General features: G+C 37.7%; 1 protein-coding gene across 1 annotated transcript; it reads left to right on the plus strand.

Moving 5' to 3' along the window:
* Positions 1-51: 51 nt before the first annotated feature.
* slc9a5 (solute carrier family 9 member A5) lies at positions 52-21,654 on the plus strand. The gene is made up of 16 exons (XM_084404429.1): positions 52-547; positions 6,276-6,578; positions 7,738-7,901; positions 11,211-11,289; positions 11,404-11,581; positions 13,082-13,302; positions 13,639-13,841; positions 15,697-15,786; positions 16,586-16,656; positions 16,762-16,888; positions 18,705-18,796; positions 19,601-19,727; positions 19,858-20,007; positions 20,562-20,634; positions 20,743-20,874; positions 20,974-21,654. The coding sequence occupies exons 1-16, from the start codon at positions 205-207 to the stop codon at positions 21,528-21,530; spliced, it is 2,910 nt and encodes a 969-aa protein (XP_084260555.1). The 5' UTR covers positions 52-204; the 3' UTR covers positions 21,531-21,654.
* Positions 21,655-25,439: the final 3,785 nt, after the last annotated feature.

Consider the following 25,439-nt stretch of genomic DNA (forward strand, 5'->3'; position numbering starts at 1 on the left):
ACGGCTCTTTAATAAGAACCTCCTCGTGCACGAACGAATCACGTGTCCCTCCCTATACGCCAGCTGCACCTTCGCGAGTTACCGGCGAGTGGAGTGTGTGTTGATGTTGTAAACCGGTAACGGGGCGTCCCGTGGAGGGCTTACCATCGCAACTGGAGTGTATAAAAGAAATGAAGATGACACGCCGTTGAACACGCCGAAAAGATGCGGTGCTTGAGTTTGCTTCTGTTCATAAAGGTGGCTAGTGATGCAGCGACTGACCTTTACGTGACAGGAGCGTCGCTCTCGCCAGAGCCGGGGGTAAGCGCCGCACCTGCCGTCACATCCCCCGTCGCCTCCCGCTATACTTCAGCCCGGGAAGAGTACGGGCATCCCGGGATTGCGCTCGCCCGGTCTGCGGAGGAGCCGTCGGCGCCGAGCACGGAGGACGAAGAGTCGTCTCACCACCACGGAGGAGGGTACAAGATAGTGCAGTGGGAATGGAGCTACGTGCAGACACCTTACATTATAGCCAGCTGGCTTTTGGTGGCCAGTGTGGCGAAAATACGTAAGTTCTGTAATGCAAGATACGTTTTCGCTTACTCAACGAGCTTTGTTTTGGATGTAATATATAGTAGTGTTTAAAATAAGCTTCCGAGCTCACTCTGGCTCCCGGACTGTTACGCGTAAAGTGTTGGAAGGATTATGTTGAGGACGTGAATGTGTAGTGCGTTTTATTAAAGTGGGCCTTCGGTGCTGTGTGCGTTGGTCAGATGGTTGTAAAAACGGTGCGTAAAAAGCGCGAGCCACCTGCGCTTCCCTTCCACATCCACTGTCATTAAGTGACAGACGCGGGTGGTTGCCATGGCAATAAAGCCCATACATTTCCTCTGGGACATTTTCACACAATAATAAAATGGGCTTTTAGCTTTACTGCAGATAAGCGAACAGCGTTTAAAAAGACAGCAGTGTACGTTAACGTACGGTTATCTTTTTGTACCTGTAATTTCCGTGACTTTTTGCAATCCGTGCTGTAACTTATAACGCCCCGCGACTCCGCGAGATATATCTATGGACTGTGAGCTCACCGTGTTCCCGCCGATCCGGAGTCTCCGCGGAGTAGCGGCGAGCTATGATTGGCTATGATGACTCATCATCTTTCCATCATCATTCTTTCTCACGCTTTGGCTGTGGTGGTGGGAAGTTCGATTCATGTCCGCGAATCGGTTCTTTCGAATAGTTTATTACAAAGAACAGGTTCAGAAAGCTATTCGGTTATTCTTGTAGCTACGTCACCTGCTATCATGTGGTTTGATTAATAATGCTGTTTATATGCTGATAATAATGCTGTTTAAATATGCTTAATGTTTTCCAAATTTCAGCTTGTTGCAGGCTTTGTTTTTTTTATAAACCGAATGCCTGCGAAGTCAGCATTTACAATGCTAAAATTAATTTATATTTATTGGCTTAAACGATTTTTAATTTTGATTTAATAAAACGTGCATGAATAAAACTCAAATAACATCAAGTTGTAACAGTTTCCAGTAGGCTCCCAAACAGCAACAGTGTCGCCCAGATACGGCCACATGTGGCCCGGATCTGGGCCAACACTATGTTGCTGTCTGGGCTACTTTAATTTATTATTAACGTTTCTGTGTCTGTTAAGTAACTTTTTGTCAAATGCATCAGTCAAATTCTCGGTTCACTCCAAATAGGTTTCTGCTACAGCATCTATTCTCTGCTCGTTACGAATTAAAAGATTATCGGTTCGTGAGTTTAAGAGTTCACTCGAGAAACGCTCGATTTGTCCTATTCGTGAACGATTTTTAACGTAGGCTATTTTGATTCACTGAAAGATCCGAATCATGAGAATGATTTCTTCACGTGAGAGGTCTATATTTTGTTCTTCTTCACTGTAGCAAAGCAAAAGCTCACAGTGATAGTGCCATACGTACAATCGTGCTCCAAAGTTTACATACCCCTTGCAGAATCTGTAAAATGTTAATTATTTTAACAAAATAAGAGGGGTCATACAAAATACATGTTATTTTTTAGTTAGTACTGTCCTGAAAAAGATATTTTACATAAAAGATGTGTACATAAAGTCCACAAGACAAAAAAAACAATAACTGAATTTATTTTTAAAAATTACCCCGTTCTTTTTGAGTTTGAAGATCAAGGTAAATTGTTCTTAATTTGTCTTCAGGGAAACATGTAAGTATCTTCTGTTGCTTCCGAAGGGCAGTACTAAATGAAAAAAAAATATATATGTTCAAAAGTTTTCACCCCAGGCTCTTAATGCATAATGTTTCCTTCTGGAGTATCAGTGAATGTTCAAACCTTTTTTAATAGTTGTGTTTGAGTCCCTCAATTGTCCTCAGTGTGAAAAGATGGATCTCAAAATCACATGCTGGAAAACTTTTGAATTGGGTCATTTTTATAAATTCAGCTATTTTTTGTCTTGTGGACTATATGTAAAAACATTTTGTAAAATATCTTATTCAGGACAGTACTAAAATAACATGCATTTTGTGTGATTCCTCTTATATGGTTAAAATAATTAAAAATGTTCAGATTCTGCAAAGGGGTATGTAACCTTTTGAGCACGACTGTACATTATAAAGATATCTTCAGGAGGACACGAGTGCATTATCAGTTGGAAATGAAAAACATGGCATGATGTTGTGCAATAATCAACTCAGATTGATTATTGAAAAATTAGGGTTTGAGAGCAAAATGTTTAACAGAGAAACTGGTTGTATGTTTTGTGGTGTAGTTCACAAAAATACATACAGTACAAACACAAAATGCACTACCTCCTATATTTGCATGTGTGGGTGTCCCTCAGGCGTCCCTCCAGCTTGTATTTTTGGCCAAGACATGCAGTTACATCAGATCATTCAGCTCAATCATCTGTTTCTCCATGATTCAATTGCCACGGTAACGCCATAAAATTTCATTTTGAATATTTGTCTTGCATCCGGAGAAAGTAGCATTATCTGAAGCACCTGCGCACAGTTTTCAGCTGACTTGAAGTGCTGAGTACACGCAGCCGGAACAGGTGAAGGCAATACAACATTTTGTTGTGTTACAGGTCAAGTGTATAAAGTAAATATTATCCTTAACCTATAGCATCATTATAGTACTGCCATAGCATTGCATCCGTACAATAGATAGATAGATAGATAGATAGATAGATAGACAGATAGATACACTATATTGCCAAAAGTATTGGGACACTCCTCCAAATCATTGAATTCAGGTGTTCCATGGCCACAGTTGTATAAAATCAAGCACCTAGGCATGCAGACTGCTTCTACAAACATATGTGAAAGAATGGGTCGCTCTCAGGAGCTCAGTGAATTCAAGCGTGGAGAGCTTCATGGAATGGGTTTCCATGGCCGAGCAGCTGCATCACCAAGTGCAATGCAAAGCGTCGGATGTAGTGATGTAAAGCACGCCGCCACTGGACTCTAGAGCAGTGGAGATGTGTTCTCTGGAGTGACGAATCGCACTTCTCTGTGTCAATCCGATGGACGAGTCTGGGTTTATCGGGTGCCGGGAGAACGGTACTTGCCTGACTGCATTGTGCCAAGTGTAAAGTTTGGTGGAGGGGGGATTATGGTGTGGGGTTGTTTTTCAGGGGTTGAGCTTAGTCCCTTAGTTCCAGTGAAAGGAACTCTTAATACTTCAGCATACCAAGAAATTTTGGACAATTTCATGCTGCCAATTTTGTGGGAACAGTTTGGGGATGGCCCCTTCCTGTTCCAACATGACTGCGCACCAGTGCTCAAAGCAAGGTTCATAAAGATACGGATGAGCGAGTTTGGTGTGGACTGTGGAGGAACTCGACTGAGTCCTGACCTCAACCCAGTAGAACACCTTTGGGATGAATCAGAGCGGAGACTGCGAGCCAGGCCTTCTCATCCAACATCAGTGCCTGACCTCACAAATGTGTTTCTAGAAGAATGGTAAAAAATTCCCATAAACACACTCCTAAACCTTGTGGAAAGACTTCCCAAAAGAATTGAAGCTGTTATAGCTGCAAAGGGTGGGCCAACTCCATATTAAACCCTCCGGATCAGGAATGGGATGTCATTAAACTTCATGTGCAGGTAAAGGCAGATGTCCCAAAACTTTTGTCAATATAGTGTAGATAGAGATAGGAGTACTAACTGACAGTTGTGTTAATATGAAAAAAAATGACACTGCCCATTAGTTCAGTTACTGACAAAATAAATAAATTAATATACTTATATAGCGATGATTATGACCTGCCCTGTCACATAAACACTCTCATTTACCAGAGGATTGCATTCAGAATACACTCTTCTCAAACATCTAAACTCACTGAGTTTGAGTCATGGGAGTGATACAAAGCAACATCCCATTCTATACTACACACAGTTTAACTTAAAGGTATAGCGGAGGATTTTCTTTTTCCGGGTGGATCATCAAGACTATTGGTCCTCCTAAGTGTCAATCATTCTGGTGATCTGTTTACGTAAGGCCGTCGTACGTGCTCGTGCACACGATTCACACGATGGCGTGCGCTCAAAACACAGGTTGGGCTTCCCACTGATGCCTCAGTCGCGAAGTTTCTACTTGACAGGTAAAGTTTGGAGAAATCCATTTAAAATCACTGCTAGTAAAAGTTAATGTAAGCTATGATTAGCTCGTGCATGCTCTCTCGTGCACACGTTTAATAGGCGTTCCCTCTCGGGAGCAGGTAGAGTGCATTTTTTCAAAAAGTGGAGAGGGCGGTTCTTTTCTAAAATTCGGGAAAATCCTCCGCTATACCTTTAATGATCAACCTGATTTAAAAAAGATTATCATAATGGGATGGCAATCCACTCTATGTTCTTAATTAACTGCTCCAAGTTCTGTCTCTGTCTGTCCCTGAAAATGAAGGGTGTTGGATTAATTGGATTTAATAATCTTTCATTATGGCTGTAATTATATGTGGACTGTTGTTGGAAAGCTTAGGGCAAGTAATGATTTAAAAGCAGGAGATCTTGTGATAGAAATGAATCACACATATGAAGGTCTTCTCTATTGTGAGGTTGGAGTGGCACACAGGTATCAGTATGCATAAATGAATGGAATTAATCTCTAGCACTCATTAAAACATATTTGCCTGTGTGTATTTTTATGTGTATGTATCTAGGCATATGCCTCAGATTTTTTTTTCTTCTTTTTTGTTATTTAGTGTTTGTGTGTGTGTACACATGCATGTGTTTGTGCAGATGTCGAGTACGCTTTTTGGGTGTATGTCAGTGTTTTTCTGTCCTTGTGTGAATGACTCATGGTGAGCGGTGATTGTTATGCTTCTTGATTTTCCCTCCTCCACAAAATTACTCTGATCATGGAAACCAGATCATGCCATTAGAATCTCTCATTAGGCCATAATGTGTTGTGCTTGCACACATTTCATGAGGAATGCTTTTATAAATGGAGGCCAGTCTGTGCCTTGATTAGCTATTTTAATTAGCCTTATTAATCAACATCATTTTCACTAATATATCCCCATTGAAACATCTTATGATCTATCAAATCCCCCTTTTCCCATATAAACACTAATGTGGTTTCTGCACCTCATGCTTCAGTGTCCTGATCCAGTGCAGGAACCTGAGCATGATTGTTCCTCGTCTTCTAATGCTTTGTACAGTCATTTGATATGTCTGACTTGTGAATGGACACTGGTCATACTGCATTTCCCAGTGGAAATATTGTGATGAATTCTAGCAGATGCTCCATTAAACCACTGTAAAGTCCTGCATTGTATTGGTGAATTTAGTATGCAGTCACCTTGTTCAGCTATTGGCCATTTGTGCATTTGTGTATTTAATAGTCCTTTCTTAAAGCTGCAGTATAAGATTATGTTTTACTGTGACTCAGTATTTGTCACTGGGAGTCATTGAACGTTAGAATGGTGTTGTGTAACATTTTATCTGAAACCATGGTATGGAATTACAGCACCTGCACCTGTAACTCTTTAAATGAGGTTGGTTGGCTGCCGTGGGCCATGAAGCTACATATGCTCCTTATATGCATTGTTTAGTTTATTTTATTTTATGCATTTGGTTGTCTCTGGCACGTGCATCTTACTGCAATTAACTCAATAAAAAGTTACATTTCATAAAGCTATAGTGAAATTACAATGAAGAACATTTGCTATGTTTGCATTCACACTTTTTTATGATAGTGCATGGCTAGATAATATCTCTCATCTCATGCTCAATCCATGTTAACCTTTTTTTCTCTGTTGTCTCTTTTCTCTGCTCTGCAATCTTCAGTATTCCACTTCTCTCAGCGTTTTACCACAGCGGTCCCAGAGAGCTGTATGCTGATTCTGCTGGGTCTGGTTCTGGGTGGAGTGGTTCTTATCGCCAGCAAAAAGCAGCCGTACCAACTGGACCCAGGGCTATTTTTCCTCTTTCTTCTGCCAACTATAGTGGGGGATGCTGGGTATTTCATGCCAGCACGGCTCTTCTTCGACAACCTGGGTGCCATTTTGATGTACGCTGTAGTAGGCACATTGTGGAATGCCTTCTGCACTGGATTCTGTCTATACGGAGTCAAGATGGCAGGGGCCATAGGTGAGTTATTATGGGGTGTCAGTTCAAACAAATGAAACCAAAAATGAATTCTTAAATGATCATAGATCATACAGTGCTTCTTCAGCCATGTAGGTGGAATATTTCCTCTGGTACGTCTGATGTACTGATGACAAAGCTGCTTGTTTTCAAACTTTTTATTAATATAAATTAGGAGTGTGTCAGTCTATTAAAACAATAAACTTGATAATCCTTCAATAAAACAAGCACTGTTGAGGAGACAAATTAAAATATGAAATATTATGTGAGTTTATGCATTTTTAAAATGCTTTTAGCTTCTTAATTAAGATTCTTAAACCATCCTCGGAAGTTCACTGATGCCCCCTAGTGGGTCCTGACCCCTGGTTGAGAACCACTGCTTTTAGTAAAGCAATAAGCCATTTGAGGCCCTTGTGTTACTGTGATTTTCATTTTCATTCCTTAATGCTTTCATATAATATATTGATAACTGCAATATTATAAAAGACAGGAATATTCAATAAACAATTACATGTATTTTTATCACTAAAAACTTTTTTGCCAAGTTATTTAGTTCATTCTGTAAGCCTAATAAATACAGGTTATGCTGTATAAATATTGCATTGACTCAATTATTAATTTGTATATTGTTTATGCATAGTGTTTATATAATTTATTAATATTTATATCTATTATAATTTATGTATATTATAATTAATTGCATCTTACATAAAAAAAATGTGTTGATATATTTATATGCGTATATACACACATTTTATAGATGCGATTAATCGATTTGACACTGCTACTAACATGACTTGTCTAATCACAAATTTATTTTATGAGAATTTTTATTTAGGGGGAGTCACCACTGCCTAACATTTTTTAGTATTGCGTAGGACTTAGATGTGGTGTAAATTTTGTTTTAGACCCAAGAAAGGGTAGGGCACTTTCATCCAAGGCAACATGCAGTACACCTATCACAGGGAAAATCCCACTGGAGCATCCTGGTTAAAGAGCCTGGCCCAAGTGCACAAGGCAGCTTATGAATCGACCATTGCAAGATTTGAATTACCGTTCCAGATCTTTAACCACTGTCTGTACCACACCACTAGGGCTGCATGTGATATGATCAATTTGGTTGTAATTATTGACTGCAGCTTGTTTGCGTGTCTGTGTGCAGATGAAAAAGTAGATGCAGGTTTGATGGAGTTCTTGTTGTTTGGAGCTCTGATCTCGGCTGTGGATCCGGTAGCAGTGATCGCTGTTTTTGAAGAAGTCCATGTGAATGAGACACTCTTCATCATTGTCTTTGGCGAGTCACTGGTCAATGATGCTGTCACTGTGGTGAGTCCGGACTTTGTTAATCATCAAAAATCATTGTTTTTACTATTTAAAGGGATAGTTCACCCAAAAATGAAAATTCTGTCAGTAATTACTCACCCTCATGTTGTTCCAACCCCGTAAGACTTTCGTTCATATTCAGATATTCAAGATATTTTTAATGAAATCTGAGAGCTGTCTCACTCCTTCATAGGCTGCTAGGTAATTGCATCTGCCGGCCCAGAAAAGTTAGTAAAGACATCGTTAAAATAGTCCAAGTGACTACAGTGGCTCAACCATAAGTTTATCAAGCGACGAGAATACTTTTTGTGCGCAAAAAACAAACAAAAATGACGACTTTATTCAACTATTCCTTTTCTTCTGTGTGGGCCTCTGACGTGAGTTCACGAGAGCACGCGAGAACTGAGCCACTGTAGTCGCTTGGACTATTTTAACGATGTCTTTACTAACTTTTCTGGGCCGGCAGATGCAATCTCTTAATGCAATATCTTAATTTGTGTTCCGAATATGAACAAAAGTCTTACGGGGTTGGAACAACATGAGGGTGAGTAATTACTGACAGAATTTTCATTTTTGGGTGAACTAACCCTTTAAGCTTGTCTACATGGCTAACACGCTACTAGCAGAGTGTAATGGTCAGTTCTGTGAGTGAGGAAATGCACTACCCTTCAAAAGTTTCAGGTCGATAAGTAAAAAAAATTATTTGATTAAAAACACAGTAAAAATAGTCATTTTGTGAAATATTATTACATTTTAAATCAATGTAATGTTTTCTGTTGTAATATTTTTTATATGAAATATGATCCTTCAGAAATCAGTCTAATTTGCTGATTTACTACTCAAGAAACATTTATTATTATTAGACATGTTGAAAGCAGTTGTGCTGTTTAACGTGTTTGTGGAAATCATGATACATTTACATGAATAGAAATTTAAAAATGAAATAGAAAATAATCATCTTGAAATAATAATCTTTTGTAAAAATGCAAAAGCCTTTACTGTCTAATATGTTCAATCGCATATCTGTTGTTATTGTAACCTTACACCAGAACTCTCTGCTGTAGTGCTGACATGATTATGTTATAAGACATACCCAAAAGTCATTTACAGTACCTGCTCTGGAGAAGCAAATCAATAGTAAATGACTTAGGCTAAGGCATTGCCAATGAATTATCCAATCCATTTCCCTTTTTCCCCTCGTATTTTTATATAACTACTATACTCTAGGGTCAAACAGTAGCTTCTGGTTAGAGACAGGCTGATTTAGTGTTACTTGTTTATACTACATAATGTTGTTGGGATTAGATCTAATCCTCAGAAATATCAATTTCGTGCTTGAGCAAAGTTTGGATTGTGTTGACTTGACTGTATGTTCACTGGTATAGCAGGTCAGGCCGATTTATTTGTGGATGTGTCACTTGTTGACCCATGTGTAGAAGATTACGCCCAATGACCAACCATCACTAACACATTCCCCACCTACTTCTACACATTCTCCCACCCTACAACATCATTCAACATACATCTGTGAAAGCATGGACATAGCCATCTCTGCCATAATGTCATTCATCAGATTATTCCTCAGGTTTATGCTCAAATTCACTTTTGATTTTGAGGCTTTAGCATATAAGTTATTGTAATGCATTACAAAAAAAAAAAAAAAAAAACCCACAGGGATAGGCCTTTTAAAGGGATAGGCCACTTTCTTCTGAGGGACAGTGTTTTTGTTCACTGGAAGTCGTTGGTAGCCAAAACTGTTTGGTTAAAAAACACTCTTCAATATGTCTTCTTTTGTGTCTCACAGAGGAAAGAAAGTCATATAGGGTTGGAACGACATGAGGCTAAGCAGATTATGTCTGTATTTTTATTTTTGGGTGAACTGTACAGTGGTTCTCAACCTTTTTGACTCTAAGCCCCAATTTTTCTAAGACAATATTCAAAGATCCTCCTATCTAAGCGGATGTGTGTGTACATCTGTTGTAATATAAATAAACAAACATTACAAAAGCTTTTTTTGCATTTTAATTACGATTGTTAATATACCTACTTAAAAATAAATTGACATTGGTGCCCTCTGGAAGTTTGCTGAGTCTCCCTAGTGGGCCCCGTCCCCTGGTCTAAAAAGTATGTTTACATTCGGCATGTGTACATTTTATTTTTAATTCGATTTGCCCTAGGCATGTTTCAGTAAATAACCTTTTATTAAGCTCAATCATTGTCTTTTGTTCTCTTTATGTTACAAGCTTTTTGAGCCAGGTTATTACAAGATTTTTTGCTTAAATCTCCTTTTTTATGCATCAGATTAGGTGTAAAGTTACCACAGTCACATTCTAGGGATTCTGAACTCTTGAGCAGGTTCCCACCAGGCTTCAGTGTAGAAGTGGCTGCAGATTATAGTGTGATTGTGTGTGTGTGTGTGTGTGTGTTTACTGGAAGGTCAGCTAGCACTTGAGGTCGGGTTATTCAGAGTAAGACTGTGATCACTCTCTGAATATATACCGATAAATGTGTGAACAGGGGGAAGCCTCTTCTTTTTGCATTTATTCTCAAAGCTACTGGATAACATTGTTCATTTAGTTATGTTCATAGAGGAGTGAAATGTAAGGCTCAGTCTTTTGTGCCACTGGTCTAATGGCCATATCGTAAGACAGGTTCATTATTCAAGCCAATCACGAGAGCCTTCAGATGGACAATGCTCTTCACAAAATTGCACATCTTCAGTTTTGCTGCTGAGCTGCATATTAATTCATCTGATGTACACAATAGGAAATCTACTATTGATATGATGGGGAACAATTGGAGATGCACTTTCAGTCTGTCCAAGCTCTTTCGCCATAGCTTTAAATGTAATTTTAGCTCACTTTGAATACATTAATACTTCTTAGGATGCATTAAACTGATCAAAAGTACTTTGAACTTTCTATTCATCAAAGAATCCTGAAGAAAAATGTATCACAGTTTCCACAAAATCATTAACCAGCACAACTGTTTTCATCAGTGATAATAAAAAGAAATAAGAAATGTTTTTTGAGCACCAAATTAGATCATGTGACACTGAAGATTGGAGAAATGGCTGCTAAAAATTCAGCTTTGCCATCACAGGAATGAATTGAATTTTAAAAAGTATTAAAATACAAAACAGTTATTTTTAATTGCAATATTTCACAATGAAATATGAATATGAATGAAGCCGTGGTGATCATTCTTTCAAAAACTTGTAAAAAATCTTGCCGACCACAAAATTTTATTTATTGTATTTTTATCTTTCAGATTTTTAGTATTGGAGAGATGCATTAATAATTGTCTCAACAGGTCTTATATAAAGTGTACATATCCTTTGTGGAAGTGGGACCGGGGAACGTTTACACCGCAGACTATTTTAAAGGAATTGGTAAGTACAAAATGTGTCAGTTGTTTCTTTAACACCATATTGTTGAGTATAATATTTAAATGAGTTAATATTTACATGAAACATATACTTTTTTCATTCCTGCAATCATTCCAGTCTCCTTCCTCATTGTCAGCATTGGAGGGACTTTGGTTGGTCTCATCTTTGCTGTTATTCTGGCCTTTGTCACTCGTTTTACAAAGAAGGTGCGCATCATAGAGCCGCTGTTCATCTTCCTGTTGGTTTACCTGGCCTACCTGACGGCAGAACTCTTCTCTCTCTCCGCCATTCTTTCGTGAGTTTTGCCACTGCCAGCATACTCATCTTAATAATTTGAACTTATTTGAAACTGAGTCTCTGCATATTTGTACACAAACTCGAAATGAATTCAAAAATATGAGCGGAATTGTGAAATGCAGAAAGATTTGTGTCAGTAAAAGAAATAGAAATATCATTACCTTAATATATAAAATCAGAAATCAATGTCCTCATCATGATAAAAAAAGACGTGTGTGTCTGTGCAGCTCTGTGACAAACACTGTGGTGGCTGACATTTAAAACGATGAGAAGTTAAATGACAGGATTAATGCTGAGAGGGGAAATGATTCATGCCTTAAGAGCACTACAGTGAAAAATGGAGAGAAACATTTGAGTATAATAGAGAAAGAAGAATGGACACATCAGGGTCAGGGATAAATGATTCAGTGAATGAGAACTGGTGAGTGTGTTTGTGTGAGCTGTGCATCTGTGCACATGACGCTGAAAACATGTTGTTCATGAATATTTCCGTGGCCAATTTGAAGAATTTTTCAGATTGTTTTCAAAACGTGTGCAGAGCTGTAAATCTCAGTAGTTTTTGTGGCGGTCATAAATCACATAATGAGATTATGAGCAGAGGAATTAGATTATTAACCCGTTTTAGTATTGCTTAGCAAAGCAATAGAACAGATTTCAAGATGCAGAGTCATGATTGGATACAAGACGCTTTAAGGACAGGAATCAGTACTACTAGATATAAAGGAATGAACTCGCATATGAATTAAAGTAAAAATGCATGTTTTCTGCTGATATGTAAGCATATACTAAATGCAGTACTTGGAGCGCCCCCTCATGGCTCTTCATCACACTTACTGCACAAGGTGGTATGGAGTTAGAAATGAAATAAGCCACAATAGGATTTAAAGATAAGGAGAAAAGGTCACTAGAGACTGGATTATATGAATACAATCTCATCAATATAATTCTGCTCTTTTCATTTTTTCTGGTCTGTTCAATGAGTACTGCAAAGTGACTCATATATAACACAATGAGCAAAGCGTAATTCCTGTCTAAAGCTAACTTATGTATATGGAATGTAAATATAGGGATATCTCATATCTCTGTCTAAATATAGACATCAATCCAAAGGTACAAAGGTCAGAAACAATAACAACCTATCTATTAAACTCTAAATATTTATGATTTAGAATTTTTTATGTATAAAATACACCTATTGCATTCTATTATTCTATCATCATTATATAGGTTATTGTTGATTCTTTATGAGTGAGTCATTTGAATCATTCCCTCGACCGATTTGTTTGAAAACAGTTGCTGAATTTGGAACCGCATACTACTATTACTTTTTCTACCATAGAACAATATGGTAAAAAAAGGTAAGAGTAGTACTTAAGTACAATTAAATGTGGATGCTTTTTGTTTAACTTTCTCTAGTATTTAAAAAAAAAAAAAATTAAGCTAGGGTATTAGCTATTATTCTATCATCATTATATATGTTATTGTTGATTCATGGCAGGATGACTTTCTGTGGCATTGGCTGCAAGAAATATGTGGAAGCCAATATATCCCAGAAGTCCCGGACCACCGTGAAGTACACCATGAAAACCCTGGCCAGCATTGCAGAGACGATTATCTTCATCTTTTTGGGTATCTCAGCTGTGGACAAGTCCAAATGGGCCTGGGACACTGGCCTTGTTGTCAGCACACTCATATTTATCTTAGTCTTCAGGGCCATAGGTAAGAGAGAGTTCTGTTCTATTCTATTCAGAAAACATGGTAGTTACATTGTATTTTTTGGTACTTTTTGGTTACCGAAGTTAAAAATGAAAAGAGAACTCTCACTAAAATTTCTTCACTCACAGCTTCACAATTAACTTTCACTTTGGTTACATACATCAAATAGTTTCCTTAACCGTGTGAGCTGAAAATGTACCATGTATTTTGATCTGATATTCATTTGATTACTTTTGTCATTTATAATGGGTTTAGATGCAGACTTGCAAACATTTACTGTGTTTAATAGCCTCGGCTCTAACACTTAGCATATGTATTTGCTCAACATGTTATTTGCAGGTGTAGTAGGGCAGACTTGGTTCCTGAACTGGTTTAGACTGGTTCCGCTTGACAAGATTGATCAAGTGGTGATGTCATATGGCGGTCTCAGAGGAGCTGTGGCCTTTGCTCTGGTGGTTCTTTTAGACAAAAAACATGTGAAGGCTAAAGACTACTTTGTGGCAACAACCATAGTTGTGGTTTTCTTCACGGTCATGTTTCAGGTAACTCTTTTAGAAATTTCTGTATTCCTTCCTATTTGTGTTTTCCCTCCCCTTCATGTTTATAGAATAATTTTGTTTTGATAGAAGTGTTCTTTCCTTTCTTTCTGTTTCATCTTTCCTCAGGCTGTGATTATTATCATTACTTGTATGTGTGTTGGTAGCGTACAGCTAATAGCCTTGCAGGGATGACATTTCCCCTCCGCTGTGTTAAATTGCTGTTATTTCCAAAGCTATTCTGAAACAGAGATACTAATTATGATGAATAGAGTGATTTTGATGGTACTGCCTATGTGTAAGTGTGTGTGTGTGTGTGTGTGTGTGTGTGTGTGTGTGTGTGTGTGTGTGTGTGTGTGTGTGTGTGTGTGTGTGTGTGTGTGTGTGTCTATGTGCCCATCTGGCCAGTGCCAGCCTTTTTACCCTATTCCAATTTCATCTATTATTCATGGCCACAGAATCTCTATAGAGTGTCTATGCGTGTGTTGTCAATGTCATATTAGTGTATCCAACATGTCACAGAATATCTGACTGCTGAAATCATCAGTATATACTGCCAAGCTTTGGTTAGGAACTTATCTTTCCACAGATCCTACAAATATGCACGCTTGTTAGACAAGTATGCATTGTTGTTTTTTCTGTAACAGGTAGCTGTGGATAAACTGTATTGAGTTTTTTAAATTGAGTATAGCTTTTAAAACATTTAAAACATTAAATACATAGACATAAAAAACTATATAAATAATATACTTTTTGACACTGTCAGTCTGTGTTAGTGGTGGGGATTTTTCAGAGAATCTTTCTACAGCTTACATTGATACGCCAGTAGGTGGCAACAAGTGACTGTCTTTACGAGTGAGTCACTGAACCATTCATTTAGCTGATTCGTTTAAAAACACTGATTCATTATGGAAGGAAAGAAGCGACTGGCTGAATTCTGAATTGTATGCATACTACTCATACTGTTTCTACCATATACATTTATGCGATTCAGAATTTAGCCACTGTCTTTATGAGTGAGTCATTTGAATCATTCCCTCGACCGATTTGTTTGAAAACAGTTGCTGAATTTGGAACCGCATACTACTATTACTTTTTCTACCATAGAACAATATGGTAAAAAAAAAGGTAAGAGTAGTACTTAAGTACAATTAAATGTGGATGCTTTTTTTTTTTAAACTTTCACTAGTATTTTGATTTTGATTTTTTTTAAGCTAGGTTACTTACGATTTTTAATTGAGTAAATATTTTGACATATTTTTTGTATTTTACCTACAGTATGTTTCTCAGTATGTTTTACACACTTGTTATTTCGGAAAACAACACTTGAATGAACTTGAACTTGAACTTGAGTGAGTCTTTGAATCATTCACTAAAACGATTTGCTCAAAAACAGTGATTTATTCAGGTACGAAACACCCCTAATGTGTCGCTGCGATGCGTAACAATTTGATTATGCTTGTGCTTCATTTAAAACTTCTTTCACTGGTGGAGCAAAAATACACAAAATATCTGGCAATATTGTGTCTTAAATGTAAGTTTCTCAGGATTAACTTGTTTTGTTGCAAATATCACACTCAATATTAAAACTCAATATCACAAATATACAATATTAATTCTCAGTATCACACTCACGATCACGCTGTTGGTCTAAATGCTGGTGTAAACAATTACAGCTGTGCTGATATTTGTAAAACAGCATTTTGATTTTCTAGTGTGATATTGCTTAATTAGGTAAAAGTTTATTTAAAAGACCAATTTTAGTGCTGCTACTAGAAAAGTGAGCTGTGATATTTAGTTGAAAGATTTGGATGGTGCCCTCTCTCTGTTTTGTTGACATTTCCCAAATCTTCCCTCCCAGGGTTTAACCATCAAGCCTTTAGTGAAATGGTTGAAAGTGCCACGCAGCACAAACAGAAAACCTACCATCAACGAAGAGATCCATGAGCGTGTGAGTCAATATCGCTTCCAACACTCTCACTTCTCTTCTGTGTCTGTTTCTTATCACCTGTCTCCCTCTATCCCTGCCTGACTGCCTGTGGTGAAATGTGTGAGTGATGATGTTGACCTTGCTATCTGTGCTGTGCTTGTGATCTGATGACTGAAACAGCAGTATTGCCACTGACAGACTGACGTTAGACTCTTCCCTCCAATGAATTAATCATCAGAGCTCCTTTTTTTTTTTACCTTTCCACAAATAGATGTGCACACATAGGCAGAGGTCACACAGCGCCTTGTCATTTACCTCATCCTCTTTCTGAAGGCCTTACATACCCTGCTGCTCTATGCACACTTGGGGACTCAGGGCTACCTGCTGAGCTCTCGAAAACCTGGGCTAAAGATAGGCTGTAATGTAGCTGAGCTGACAGAATAGATTTGAAATAATATAGGAGAGATTCTGAGAAAATAAAGGAGGATAGAAGAGATATTCTCTTGGAAAGCAGCAGTTTCCCAAAGTTGTGTAGACCAAACTGATTTTAACACCACACAATTTAAGATAGAATAGTGTTGCATACTTCAGACTGAACTGCTCACCAATTGCTGATGTCTAGTTTATTTACAAAGAAATATTTTGAAAAACACCCATGGATTTTTTTTTTTTTATGTCTGCAAAAGATGTAGGATTTGATCTCAAGTGCACTTAAAAATAGCCATGGATGCTAATAAAATAAATGCGGATAAATAATTCAAATAAAATAGCCATAAATAATTTACAGAAGCACTGAACTTGTCTGTCTTTCTGTTTTCAGGCCTTTGACCACATTCTGACAGCTGTGGAGGACATTGCTGGTCTGAATGGCTACCATCACTGGAGGGACAAGTGAGTGGCACTTAGCTGTCTATTCTCATGATGAGCGATGTACTCGTCAATATACAAGAGCTAAACGAATGCAATAGTGTGTTATTAAGTCTCATTGTTTTTTAGGTGGGAGCAATTTGACAAGAACTATTTGAGTAAGTTGCTGTTGAGAAAGTCTGTGTACCATAAGAGTGAACTGTGGGAGGCCTATCAGAAAATCAACATCAGAGATGCCATCAGTGTCATTGATCAGGTAAAAGGCTAATGCTGCCGTGTATCAGGTACACAGTTTAGGATTATTTTTATAAGGAAGGTTGGTGGAAAGTTTGGATTTTCCTAGGATTTGCTTTTCCTGTCATTAACAATGTTAATACACATTTTTTAGACATTGTGCCATGGTAGTACCATGGTATTTTTTTGGAATGTAATGTACCATCATACTTGGTGCACCATGGTGTATACCATACTGGTGTGATGCCATCTACCATTTTTGTAAGGGGTTCCATCAGTATTATTGTTGTATTAAAATTATTGACCACTAGATGGTGCCCACACTCAAAAAAAAAAAAAAAAAAAAATTAGTAATATAGGTAAAATCAGCACTGCTGTGCAATACAACAATCATTCTGCTTTAACCCCCCTATTAAAACTACTTTTATTTTCAGCTGCTTCTACTTTCTAAAGTGTTTCATTATTCAGACTCACTCACACCTATGGATTTTAGCCAAGGTTTTCAATGAATTTTCATTTCTAAACTTTTGAATGAACATAAATCATTGTAGTAATGTTAGTTAATTTTCTTAATAAAAGTTATACTACAGTTTTTTTTTTTTTTTTAATACTGTGGGTTGACTGAGAGTCTGGTTGGGGGTCCCTGGGCCTTTAAAGAGTGAAAGCCCCTGGATTATAGCATTGAGCAGAGGAAGCATTGAGATCTTTTCTGAGGCTCAAGAGAGTCGTTTGAGAAGAGCAGAGTATAATTCCTCCCTTTGTTAGTTACCCTGACGCCACGGTGTCTCTGCCAGTACTGGTCCTTTGTAGGCATCTGATACCTGTCAGCTGCAACATCAAACATATCTACAAAAATACTGGCTGGAGTTGGCATCATACAGAGAGAGTTAAAGAGGAAAGAGAAAGAAGGGCCTCCAGTAGATATTTTAATACGAATGTATAGACATGCACATCATAATTGTTAGACACCGCCCACTTGGTTCTTTTTTTAGTTAGTTTGTTTGTTAATAGTAATAATTATTTTTTTCTCATGTTAGATTCGTCTTTCAAATAATTTCTGTCCTCTTCACGTCTCCAAAGAAACAATGTGCTTGATCTGAAAATGTTTATAACACCTGGAATTTTAGTCATGCATGACTTTTGTCTTCCAGCAAGTTCATTTCCTGTACCCTTGAGTTTCATAGAGCTCGGCTTCCTGAGAGTAGTTATCAAGCTAATATTAGCACAAGATTGAGAGATAGAGAAACCTCTGTTCTCTTTCAGACCACCCAGTGAAAGAGGCACAGGATTATTCATTTCATTTGAGAAGGGAAAAAACTCATTTATCAGCTATAATGATTAAAAAATAGTTTTTTCTCTATATTACTCACATTTCTGCATGTCTTTCTCATGGTTTTGTACTTTGTATATATTGTCAATGCCCTGTGAAATAGGGCAAAACAGACTGTTTAAACCATTATGCTTAATTTCTTATGTATATCAAGAAAGATTAGTCATTAGCCATATGCCAGAGATATTTGTAGTAAGAGAAACCATCTATATGGAGAATGAAGAGCGGAGAGCTGGGTTACATTCACACTGGGACTGCTGAATTATTGAATATAAATGTGCACTTTGCATTGTGTCTGTAATACCACCTGAGCATTAATTTACAGTAATGGAAGGGTTTGGAGATGATAGGTGATACTAAACTGTAGCTACTTACATAGCTGGGCATTTAAGGAACATCAATCAATAGCTTGATACTTTATGTATTAGCCAATCAGAATCAAGTTTAATATTTGATGCTATTTCTCTGTCTCTCTCTCTCTCTCTCTCTCTCTCTCTCTCTCTCTCAGGGTGGGAATGTGTTGACTTCTGCTAGACTCTCTCTGCCTTCCATGGCCAGCAGAACCTCTTTCCCAGAGGTCACAAATGTTACCAACTACCTGTGAGTATTTTGTGATTGTGAACATCACGTAAAAAAAAAAAAAAAAAAAATCTTAATCAGCAATTTTATCTTGTTGCCCAGTAAAAACTCCTTAAAAATGTCATTAAAAAAGATAAATATAAACCACCAAATATAGACTACCATTCAAAGGTAGTGTCTAAGATTTTTTTTAAATGTTTTTGTGCTCACCAAGGCTGCATTTATTTAATCAGAAATACAGTAAAAAAAGTCATTTTGTGTGTACAATTTAAAATAACTATTGTTGTATTTTATTCATGTGAAGGTAAAGCTGAATTATGATGAATAGAAAGTTCAAAAGAACAACATTTATTTGAAATAGAAATCTTTTGTAACATTATAAATGTATTTAGTCACTTTTGATCAATTTAATGCATCCTCGCTGAACAGAAGTATTCATTTCTTAAAAAAATACTGACCCCAACATTTTGAATGGTATCATGACCCCTTTGGCAAATTAGTTTTTTTTTTATTTTTATCTTGTTTTAAGTGCTAAATAAATTAATAGAGATTTGTGCTCAAAACAATTTGAAACGTATATACACTTATGTTATATAAACTTAATACAGAATACCAAGGATATATTTTTTTTTTTAAGAATGTTTAGACAAAGCAATATAAAATACTTTAAAATATAAACTATGTTTAGCATTTTTTATTTTCATAGGACATTTTTTGAATGTGTGTGCAGACATGTTTTTGTGTACATCTGTGGCGTAAGTGTACATATGTTTCCATGCATGTTGGTTCTTGTAACTCCCTGTGTCTCTGTATGTGATCTCTCAGGAGAGAGAACGGCAGTGGGGTGTGTCTAGACCTCCAGGTGATTGACACAGTGCCAGGAGCCAAGATAGAGGAAGAGCTAGAGACACATCATGTGCTTGCTGGAAACCTCTACAAACCCAGGAGACGGGTACAGAACGTGCCACACTCACACCCTCTCACTATAAAGTGCTCTGAAGCATGATATTGCATCAGTAAAATGGGTGATACTTTGTATGATGTGTTTGCTTCAGTTGACATCCCTTTCTCTGTACCTGCAGTACCAGTCCCACTACAGTCGCCACTTCATGACAGTGGGTGAAAAAGAGAGACAGGACAGGGAGGTGTTCCAGAGGAATATGCGCAACCGTCTGGAGTCCTTTAAATCCACTCGCTACAAGCGTCACAAGAAAGACCGCAGTCAGAAAAAGGCAAGGGCTCAAAACTGCAGAAAACAACACTTTAATTGAGTTAATTGGTAAAAGGCCATGGTAGTCTATGACTGACAAGTATCCATGTATGTAAGGTCAATGTAGAGACACGGTTAATGTTTGTAGTTACTGATATCATGACTCATGAGTGATGGCTGTGACACTGTGTGTGTGTGAGAGCAGATTCTTGAGCAGATAATAATGTTTCTTGAGCAGCAAATCAGCATATTAGAAAGATTTCTGAAGGATCATGTGACACTGAAAACTGGAGTAATGATGCTGAAAGTTCAGCTTTGCCATCACAAGAATACATTACATTTTATAATATTAAAATATGTTAAAATAGAATTGGAATATATTTGATTTGATATTGAAATAATATTTCACAATATTACAGTTTTTTTTCAAATAAATGCAGCCTTGGTGAGCAAAAGAGACATCATTAAAAACAAAATCTTACAGAGATACTGTTTGTGTATGTATTTAACTTGTTCCTCTGATACATTCACTTTGTTTTCCCAAAATTTTGAAATATTGATAATATCGTATTATAGCGGAAAGGGTCAGATGCAAAAGAGCAAGACGCCAATGAAAAACCCAGACGAAATGTCAGCTGGCAGGACAAAGGTTGGTCATTGGATCTGCTTGGTGATGATTATCTTTTAATGAAACTATTTTCTGATACTTAAAGTTCCCAGTGCATTGTGTAACATGTTTTTGCACATATGTCTGTAGACCCAGTTGTGGTTCCAATGGCACATGAGGAGGATATACATGATCCTTCTGAACCAGATAAAGATGATGATGTGGGCATTACTTTTGTGGCTCGCAAAGCTCCAGAAACACCAAAGGAGAGACCAAAATCAGGTGAGAAATGAACACGATTGTGGTAAGAAAAAGTGAGAACTGATTGCTACCCATCTCCAACATTTCTATATCTTCTTGTGTTTCTTTTTGTCCTCTCAGTACCAGCTGCCCTGGATGTTTGTCAGAGCCCGGTTGCCGCCCCTCCCTCACTGACATGTGGAGAGAAAACCCTGCCATGGAAAAATGGTGTGGGTTCTCTCCCTCCCTGTGTGTCTGTGGAGGCCACTAAAATTATCCCAATAGACCTGCAGCAGGCTTGGAACCAGAGCATCTCCTCTCTGGAGAGCCTGGCTTCTCCTCCAGAGCCTCTGCATCCACGTATTAGCGCCCTCTCGAGGCTGGGAGGACCCCTGCGGACCCCTGCAAAGGGAAAAAGTGGTGCTGGTGCAGGATCAGGAAGTAATACAGGTTCCCCAAGTTCAGGGCCATTCAAGTTCCCTGCAGGGAAGGAGGAAGAGGAGGAAGGCACCCTCTCTCAGCAACAGCAAGAAATGCAGCCGCTAATGTCGTCTTTGAGGCCACCGCCACCACCTCCTCCGCCACCTGCTGCGCAATCCGCCGGAAAGAGAAGGAATCCTTGTGTATATCTTAGGAGTCTGGTGACAGTGCCGTCTTCTGGTGGGGAGCCACAAAGCAGGAAGCCAACCCAACTGTAGAATCGCTTCCTTTAATCATCTTACTGCTGGCATTTACTTCCTCGGGCCAGAGTTTATTTTTAAGTCAGTAAATTCCTTTCTAAGAGACTATTAATTTGGTTTTCTTTTTTAGCGCTAATAGGCTACATGGGTTTAGAAAAGGTTGGTAGTTTGCTGAGGATCCAGCTCTTTTTGTGTACAGAGCAGTTCCTTTCACACAGGAAAACCGGTCCACTTTCCATGTTTTCTTTTTGTTTAGTTTGAAGTGATCTGCCCAGTATTATGTACCCCTGTATATGTGATTGTCAAAATGTACAACTACTGAACATATATTAGGCTAATCTACATTCCAAGGAGCCACTGGGTATGTCTGTTAAACAGTGTTTTTATTCACCTTTCCTCCCTCACTCACACGTTGTTACTCTCACAGTTTTAATCTTTGAATGACTCAATCCATCTTAAACCAAGAATGAATAATGTAGTACTGAGGTCTTCCCTTTTCAGACTGGGATGACAAAGTAACACTTTTTCTTACAGTACATCACAGAAAGCGCATGAGGTTAGGGCCGCACATCTTCAATCACAGCCATTATCTCTCAATGGGCTTGAAATATGCATAACAAATCCACAAACACTACATTGGATGACAAATAATCCATGATGATTGTCAGGAGCATTTATGATGTGTACAGGATACATAAGCTTCTATACTGCACATTACCTGTTCTCTGTTGTGTTTGGCAAAAAAGCAAAGTCTGTTAATTTATTTTCTATTTATGTTTTAACTTCATGCCTTTTATTCTTTTGCTTTCCAAATAACAGGGTTTTGTGAATCTGTATTTTAATCTACAAAGCTACAGCTGTTTTAATAACCAAAGTGTTTAATGTTAATGTTTAATATAAATTTTTTTTGTCCATCTTTACTTAATTTTATGACACTATATTTATAATCATGAATAATTAATTATGGATCATTAGAATTTGATGTGCTTTATCAGTAGTAGGGGGCTGGAACTGTCACAGTGTAAATCTTATTCGTAATAATACTGTAGGCCACAGACTCATCAATGTAATCTAATGCACTTTCTAATGCAATTTCTAAAATTGCTTTTAATTTGTCTGACAATGACAAACATATAGCTTACTGTACATCTCATGTCTACTCCAAGTCTTCAGATGTCTTCATCCTTTAAAGTTCTTACTATACCATAAAAGGGTATCGTATACAGAATTTGGGTTTTGCACTTAAAATTAAAAGCCATTTAGGCCACCGTACCTGTGGTGTTCTTGAAGCTGCCGGCCCATTGTTTTGTATTGCTGTGCAATTCTGTATATGTCCTGAGGATTGTTGTGCCTTGAGAGGGACGGTGTTAAGGAAGATGTTGAGAAAGAGGCCTTGTTGATCTCTATTGTGCCTGTGAACAGTATGGAGTGGGTCAGCATTGTCTTACTTGAACTTGTCGTGTTAGAAAAAAAATGTTGCCCCAATCATTTGGCCCCACTGAATTCGAATTGGAATTAAATGATCCACCTATTAAATTAAAATGGAATTTTCAGATCTTTTCTCCCATGTGTTTTTTTTATAGGTAACTTTATGTGGTGTTTATGTGCCAAATAGTGAATTTGAACAACTGCAGAAATAAGGTTAACAAAAGAGAGGACAGAGCTTTTGAATGGCAGTGTTTGTCTCATCATTGCATGTTAATTTAACTTTTTAATGTTAGATGAAAGCAAATTCTTTATATGTTTTATTCTGTCATATTTAGCCGGTCTCAGCTGGTATTGTATTTCATCCATAGGTAGATCCTCAGGGGGCTCGGTGAAGGAAACCTTTGGTGAATAATGAAGTTATATTCCCCCTTCAACCCAGGAGTCCCTGTGGTTTAGGCAGGGCTTCCCTAGACTGCCCTCCAAAGACTACAGCGCATTTATGTGCTAATGTGCCATTTTCCCTTCCTCAAGCCCTGAAACAGATCCCAACCAGCAATGAAGTCATTGGCGAGAGAACAAAAGTTGGATTTGAATGTGGAGACTTTAAACTGATTCCACCAAGTGATTTTCCCACCTGACTAAATATCAGGGTTTGTTGTTGTTGTTGCTCTTTAGTAATCTTGAGATTTCACAGGCCATGTTCATAAAGAACCGTTTTTATAGGCACTTTTGGCAGGACTTTCAAAATTCAACTTGAAATTTAATACAAATGTAATTTAGCGTCCAACAGTATCATTTTTGTTAAATTTGGCAAACCTTCGGGTTTATTTTGGAAATAACACACAATAAATATATTTTGTTCACAAAATATTCACCATGATCTTTCATTATTTTATTCACATATAATGTGTCATATTTCATCTCAATATGCTCTTTACTAACAATGAGGATGTATGTAGGCAACTAATAACACATTATTGGGGGAGGGGGAAATGGCAAATTTCTCAATTTAGCTTACATTTTTTGTTACATTTTGTTTGTAGCCTATTTATTACATTTTAAAACAACATTTTATTTTTTACAGTCCTATCGGACTTGTAAAAAACTCTGCATTTACTGTTAATGATCCGCATATAAATTCTTCCGCCAAGTAATATAGGTCGCTGTTTAGTGTTTCACAGCTACATCGCGCATTAATATTGCAACGGCTTCAGACTAGTTTCGAGGAGGATGAGGAGGATCATCGAAATGTATAGTCCGAACTTTCCGATTAAAGATAAACATGTAACGTAACGTATTAAACAACAACCTACAATGTCTTAGGCATTAACTAGCAATGTAGATATTTAGGAATACAGAAGGTGCACTTGTTTTGGATTTCTGTCAACTTGTAAACTTCAATTTTACCGCAGATCGCCTCAGGTAACATATCAATTATCGCTTTGTCACGCTGTCAAATCCACACAAAAAATGTTTTACGATAGTTCATGATAGTGCAAGTGAATAAGCAGGCATATCCAACCTGCAAAGTCTGTAAGCTAAACTCATTAAATTTAAATGGTGAACGTATGTTTTACAACTGGTCGCTGGTCTGAAAGGGAAGTTGTTTACCAGTAAAAATTGTGAAATCTGAAAATCAGGTTGCATTAGCTCTGGTAACTAACTGGAAATGTGTTTGATGCCACAACCTCCTTGGGACTTAAAGGGTTAGTTCACCCAAAAATGAAAATTCTGTCAGTAATTACTCACCCTCATGTTGTTCCAACCCCGTAAGACCTTCGTTCATCTTCGGAACACAAATTAAGATATTTTTGATTAAATCTGAGAGCTGGCTCACTCCTCCATAGGCTTCTAAGACACTATAACTTGCTGGCCCAGAAAATGCATTAAAGACATCGTTAATATAGTCCAAGTGACTACAGTGGCTCAATCTTAAGTTTATAAAGCGACGAGAATACTTTTTGTACACAAAAATAACGACTTTATTCCACTATTCATTTCCTTCTCTCTGGGCCTCGAGTTAGTTCACGTAGTGTTTTAGCGCAGCGCTTCTGTGTTGTATGTCACACGTAGGCTCACTATTGGCCGACGCTGGTCATGTGTGTGATGCGTGGTGACGTGCAACACAGAAGCGCTACGCAGTTACACTACGTGAAAAAACTCGAGGCCCAGAGAGAAGGAAATGAATAGTGGAATAAAGTAGTTATTTTTGTTTGTTTTTGCGCACAAAAAGTATTCTCGTCGCTTTATAAACTTAAGATTGAGCCACTGGAGTCACTTGGACTATATTAACGATGTCTTTAATGCATTTTCTGGGCCAGCAAGTTATAGTGTCTTAGAAGCCTATGGAGGAGTGAGCCAGCTCTCAGATTTAATCAAAAAATATCTTAATTTGTGTTCCGAAGATGAACGAAGGTCTTACGGGGTTGGAACAACATGAGGGTGAGTAATTACTGACAGAATTTTCATTTTTGGTTGAACTAACCCTTTAACTCTTGT

Source organism: Rutilus rutilus (assembly GCF_951802725.1).
Source record: "Rutilus rutilus genome assembly, chromosome: 3".
Lineage (NCBI taxonomy): Eukaryota > Metazoa > Chordata > Actinopteri > Cypriniformes > Leuciscidae > Rutilus > Rutilus rutilus.